This window comes from Ananas comosus, linkage group 2 (assembly GCF_001540865.1).
Source record: "Ananas comosus cultivar F153 linkage group 2, ASM154086v1, whole genome shotgun sequence".
In the NCBI taxonomy this organism is placed as follows: domain Eukaryota; kingdom Viridiplantae; phylum Streptophyta; class Magnoliopsida; order Poales; family Bromeliaceae; genus Ananas; species Ananas comosus.
This window is the reverse complement of record NC_033622.1, coordinates 656,436-663,395: the sequence shown is the minus strand read 5'-3', so window position 1 is coordinate 663,395 and position 6,960 is coordinate 656,436. Positions and strand designations below refer to the sequence as shown.

Here is a 6,960-nt window from a genome sequence, read left to right as displayed (position 1 = left end):
AAGATATACTTAGCTTCTTAATTATTTTTTAAGCAAAATTTTTTCCATTTGAGGTAATATCACCACTATATATATAAAATGATAAATTTTTAAAAATCATTTCTCAACTGTATGCAATTAAATAAATTATTATTTATAGTTGCAGCGCTTTTTACTGCATCCAACCAAGTAGGATGCATATAGTTGTAACTGCTACATTTTTAATTATATGCATGTACATTTTACGTACGCTAGCTATTAAATGAATGTAATACAATGTTTCCTTGCCACAATCAATATGCACAAATTACCACAAAATATTGTTATTATAGTTTTGTCTTTGTGACTTGGGTGTTAATTAATGACTATTTATAATGGTCTTCGAAATTAATAATGCTGTAAAGATAAATTAACACATTTTCACAATTGGAATGAATAAGGTAACATCTTTTAAAGCATTGAGACCATGGTTGTTGTTACTATTAGATAATTAGAATTCTTTAACTTTACCTGTGTTTTTTTTATCCCAAATTATTATTCAAATATTGGGTAAATGTTATCGTAAATAATTTATACAGTAATCTTATTTATTTTCTTTTGTTAATTAGCTGATTAATTAGTAATTCTCTAAAATCAATATTTTTGCCATTATTTTCACGTCTACGCAATATGAATTTATATTAGTCTCTATTTAAGGAATAGCAGAATATATATACACGCCGAATCTTTAACTAAATATGATCTCTAATAAATAATTAATCTCTCTTGTTAGTTAACTAATTTGACCAAAAATTATCTTGTTTGTGTGATTAAATAAAAAAAAAATTTTGAGAGGAGAAAACAAAAAATTGTTGGGAGACCTTCTAACTTCCATGCACATGTCCATCCCTTTCACTAAGCTTTGTTTAATCTCTCTCTTTAAGTTTGTTTTATGAGGTTGAAATGAGGAATTATATTTGTTTTAGCTCACTAGAGAGACCTAGGCCCCTGTGGTTGGTACATGAGGGTCACTTAGTAAAAGCCCTTGGTCTTCTCCAAAACTACAAAAATGCCATTCTAGAAGATTTGAGTTAATTTAATTATGTTGTTTAAAATGTCTCACTTTTGCCACTTTGTACTTTTGCCTTTTGTTTTATTGTAAAGTGCTAGTAATTGAATTTTAGGTTGAAAATTGCTTTTTAGTTGGACTGAATTTCACATATTTATTTTATAAAAATTTAATGACTTTTGAACTATAGTAATTCTTTTTCTACTTATCTCTCTGAAAAATTTATTCTAGTCGATAAAAGTATGAAGAAAGCTATAAACTTAAAATTTTTATGTTTTTTTTGTTATTTAATTCTCTTTCGTAATTAACTTCTGCATTACTTAGGATGAAATCAATTACGAAATTTTGAAAAAGTAAAACTATGTCTGAATATAATTTACGACGTACTTAATAGTAAAAGTGAGTATTTGCAGTATTTACAGCAAAAAATAACTTTGTCGTTCTCTGTATTCAGCAAAACAAGTATGTCCAAATAATTTATATCATTGAGTAAGATAACAAAATTTATATTCTATAGGCCACATGATATGTAGTGTAGTATAAATTACAGGGCAAGTTACACAGGAACCAATTGAAATTTACCTTCAACTGTACTTGAACCCAAGTTTGTTGCTTAAATTAATTGGGACAGGGAGCCATGTGCCTCCTTTATTCAGCTCATTTCTACTTGTCTTTCCTAATTGGTGAAACATATCAACTAAGAAATTGTTGTTTTGTACCAAAAAAAAAAAAAAAAATCTAACCCTTTTTCCTCTTGTTTTCACATGAACATAACTTATGGCATATTAATATATTACCCTTTTTTTTTTTAACTATTTAACTTAACAACTTTTAACAAACAGAGATAACCAAGTGCTACAACATCTCCAAATATGGCCCATATCTTTTACTTGAAGTGGACATGACATTTCTTAAAAATAGAATACATAATTTGCTACTTCTATTACATCAAAAAAATGCCTGGACATTAAGCCACTTCACAGTTCAAGGGAGGAGCCAATAGTAGCATGCTACCAATGTCTAAAAAAAAAAAAAAAAAAAAAAGGAAAAATTTCAAAAACCCCTCATGTGGTTTCGCACTTTTTCATTTTAATACTTTGTACTTTAAAATGTATCAAGTTAGTACCCTGTGGTTTCACAGTTTCTCACTTTAATACCCTGTGGTTTAAAGTGTATCAAGCTAGTACTCTGTGGTTTTATTTTTGTATCAAGTTAGTACCTTGTGGTTTTATTTTTGTATCAAGTTAGTACCATGTAGTTTTTAAACCACAGGGTACTAAAGTGAGAAAGTGTGAAACCACAGAATACTAAAGTGAGAAAGTGCGAAATCACATGATACTAACTTGATACACTTTAAACCACAGGGTACTAACGTGAAAAAAATGCAAAACCACAGGGTACTAACTTGATACACTTTAAACCACATAATACTAAAGTGAGAAAAAGTGAAACCAAAAGAGGGTATTTGAAGTTTTCCCAAGAAAATATTGGGACGCGGCCGGTGCACCGTAAATCAACTCTAAAAAATATATAAAAAATAATTTTTCGTAATATAGTAAATTATTTAAATATCTTATATTATACATATTATATATTATACATTATTTTGCGGTATTTATTATCAAATATTTTAATAGTCATCATATACTGTATAGCGCATGGAGTTTTAATATACACTAGGTGCAACGAAATTTGTTTCTCTCTCTATGCTTTTTTTCACTATTGAGAGTTGGCTCATGTTAGCAATTAGAAAGCGATACATGTAACATGTCCCCTTCAATTCTTTCACTTCAACTTTTGCATGCACCCGGTTTATTAAAATATAACATCCACTAAACATAATTTTAATTATTAAATTTTAAAATTAAATTATAGTGTAATAGTTATGATCTACATCATATAAAAAGCCTGTATATATTACAAATTTTAAATTTCAATAAAAAAATTTACCAGTGGTCTATATAAGATATATGTATACAACCCACTTCTCAAAACCCACTTCTCAGGTATAAAAATTGCCTGTACTAAGCCTATAAATATTACACGCACCTACTGCAATTTTTAATAATTCATATTATAAGATCATAATATAATTAAATAAATGTGATCTATGTTATATCGAAAATTTGTGTATTAAAAATATCAAAATTTAAATTTTTATATTGAGGATTTTATATTGACTGTTTTAAATTTTTATATTGAGGGTTTTGAATTTTTATAATATATATTAAAATTTATAAAAATTAAAATATTTAAGTTGACTGAAATACTATTTATCCATCGCAAAGCGCAGGTCTTGTACTAGTAAACAAAAATAATGCACCAAAAAAAGACTTACAATAACTGCTCCAATAAATACCATAAAATATTTTAATATTTAGAGTCATTAATATTATCATATATAGCCTACAACAAAATCATGGGGGAATGACCTTGTCATTTCAAAGTTAGTTTTGTACTCTGCAACAGCTTTGGCCATGTATATTTATTATCATTATTATGAGCATGAAATCATGGGGCTTCACAATTTTATATTTGCCCAGTTTCATTTCATTTAGAGGCACTACCCTTCTTAAAAACTATAGTTAAAAAAAAAAAGAAAAGAAAAGTAAAAGAGTGAATATAAAAGATTTATCCCAATTTCAATTGGAGTACAAAATCTGAAAAGTTTAGTTAATTTTTCGCATTTTTTATTTCCACCTTTCATTGTAACTTACTAACCTTCTGTATGGATAGTTTTTTTTTTTTTTTTTTTTCTGAGAGAAAGATATTAATGTTATAGAAATAAATTTAGCTCCAAATGTTAAGTAATTAACATCAAAATTGACAACTCAAATACTAATCATCGAGTTTTTACCACTTTTGTTAGGGATGGTCGTTTACTGTATTTTTCAAACATGGCATAGCAAGTTTTTTTTTTTTAAAACCTTTCTCTAAAATTGTTTGCAAATTTCTCATTCCAACACTTTCCACATCCTATACCTAAAAAAATACAGGATTTTTAATGCCCTGGCCTCCAAAATAGGCAATTAACTATTCTAAACAGTAGTTGCTCATTTTTGTATCATAATTATTAGACCCTACTTAGATGTACTCTGAATAAATTGTCTGAAATATTTTTTTACGATTGAATGTAAATAATTTTTATGTTTACTCTGAGAAATTGTGAAATCCATGATTTTACTGAATAATAGATTTTTGCTTCTTATATACTTATACTATTGTTTTGTTAGAAAAAAAATGGCATACTATCTACTTCATTTTTTTTTTAATAATAAACTCAGTTATAAATATAAAATAAATAGAAATTGAACATAAAATTTTGAATACTAATTATTTAGTCATTTTTCACATACACTTAGAATATTCCACTATTATACTGACATGGACTATTTTTTTGAGAGAGATAGATAGTATGCTACCCGCTTCGTTTATTTTATTTAGAAATAAACTTAGCTGAAAATGTGAATCAATTAGGATACGAATTTGGGTCTCTGGTACCAACCACCAAGCCTTTTACCACTTACTCTAGGGACGGTCGGTATACTGACATGGACTATTATTGCTCGAAAAAGTCTAGAATGTGATTGTTACATCCACTCCTGAGCCTTCAATTCCATAATATTTTTTAAAAAAAATATTTTTATTGTTCGTTTTTATTAAGCTAAAATATATATTATACTAAATATAAATGACATTATGTTATTATTATACAGTAAACCTTACTTTACTAATATATTTATGGTTGTATATTATTTCTCCTAAAATTGTCGTGTGACAACTTTTTTTGTTATTATTGAGTGTGGACTTCACTCCGAATCAGTTCAAGTCCTTCCTTTTCTTTCAGTTGTTATTTTTATTCGTCAGTAAGATATATCTCATCTCTTATCATTATTTTTTCTCATCGCTATTTTTAATATTTTTTAATTTTTAAATTATTTATTCGTCGCATCGTGCCCGAGACGGTAAACTAGTATATATTATTATATACATGAATATATGATAAAAACAAACCGCCACTGGCACTCCTGTAATTATCCACGACATCCGGGGCCCGTTTTCTACAGCCCCGTCGCGCCCCTGCCCTTCCACTGGGCCCCACCGTTTTTCTTTAAATACGCGAAGCTTCTCCCCCCTTTCTCTCCCTCGTCACTCACACCCCTTCTTTCTCTCTCTCTCTCCTTCTCTCTCTAAACCCTTCTCTCTCTCTCTCTCTCTAAGGCATCCATGGCGCGGAGCTCGAAGCTGAGCAAGCTAAAGGGGGCGCTGAAGCGGTGGAACTCCACCCCGGTGCGCGCCGTCTCCCGCTCCGTCTCCGGCGGAACCGCCGCCGCCGCCGCCTCCGCCTCCGCCTCCGCGAGATGCCACCACCACGAGGACGAGGCGTGGCTAAACCCTAGATCCGACGACGAGGATCGCCTCCCCGTCCCCTCCGGCCTCCACCCCGTCTTCGTCGGCAAGTCCCGCCGCCGCTACCTCCTCTCCTCCGACCTCGTCTCCCACCCGCTCTTCCGCCACCTCCTCGCCCGCTCCTCCGTCTCCGGCGACGTCTCCGGCGACGGCTTGGTCGTCGGCTGCGAGGTCGTCCTCTTCGAGCACCTCCTCTGGATGCTCGAGAACGCCGATCCAGCCCCGGACTCGCTCGACGAGCTCGTCGACTTCTACGCCTGCTGATCATCAATCACTTCGAGCGTTAATCTCAAAGCACGACGACCGCACTGTGGGTCGACGACGTACGATGTACATTCTCGGAACTACTACATATGGGGTTGCGGAAAAACCAAAAAAAATTAAAAAAAAAAGAAAAAGAAAAAAAGAAGAGTCGATCGAGAATTTATTAACCCCTAATTGTGTTCTCATTATAAGCTTTTTCCTTAATTATTATTATTACTATTTAGTATTTTCTAATTTTAATGTAGGTGGGGTGAATAATTTTGATGTACTCGTCTTGTACATTTGAATGTAAAGAAGTACTTTTCTCTGAAATTTTCTCCAGTAATTCTTCTTTTTTTTTTTTTTCTTTTTTCCTAATCTTTGTTTTGATTTTAAAATTTGTTTGCGCCGTAGATCCATTGCACTGATATATTGACAAATTTATATAATTATTACCTTACTTAGCGGCTTAGCCTCCTTAGCGAAAAAAATTTCGTATCTAGCCTTCTTTTGAAAGATATTTTTAATCTAATCTTATTTTATAGATTAAGAAAAAAGAGATAGTTAATAATTTTTATATAGATTAATATGTTAAGTGGGTGGAAAATTATTATTATCAGTATTTAATTTGATTATACAAGTCAATATTAATCAAATAGTTATTGTTAATAATTAACAATAATAATAATGACAATATAATCATATATCATATTATTATTAAATAATTTCTTCATATAAATTAAAATAACTAAATTGGATAGTACAAATAATAAGCTAATTAGCACACAAAGACTAAGTGTTCAGTAGACAACAAAAATGAAAAATACAATCATACAAAAATATTAAGTGTTCATACATAAAATTATATTATATTTACTTAATTTAAACCATTCTTAATTCTTTCTGTTTAATTTATAAAAGTTATTAATCTCCCATCCACTTAACATATTAATCTATATAAAAATTATTAACTTACTTTTTTAATCTATAAAATGACTAAATTAAAAATATTTTTAAAAGATGGCTAGATAGGAAATTTTTTTTCCTCTTAAGGAGACTAGACAAGGCAATAATTCTGTTGATAAATATGTGTAATGGTTAGAAATGTCAAAATATCTATATTTTTTCTAACCTCGATGAAATGATTGATAAAGGAGTTTTTCGAAAATTTAAAACTATTGTCCCACCTTGGTTTGACTCAATTAGAACTTCTAGATGCATATTAATGCTCGTCAGGTTCTTGAAAATGCAATAATGATCTTTTCCTAAAATATTTTAAT

General features: G+C 30.4%; 1 protein-coding gene across 1 annotated transcript; it reads left to right on the top strand.

The window, feature by feature from the left end:
• Positions 5,162-6,013, top strand: LOC109725177 (auxin-responsive protein SAUR71-like). Its single transcript, XM_020254271.1, has one exon. The coding sequence runs from the start codon at positions 5,255-5,257 to the stop codon at positions 5,699-5,701; it is 447 nt and encodes a 148-aa protein (XP_020109860.1). The 5' UTR covers positions 5,162-5,254; the 3' UTR covers positions 5,702-6,013.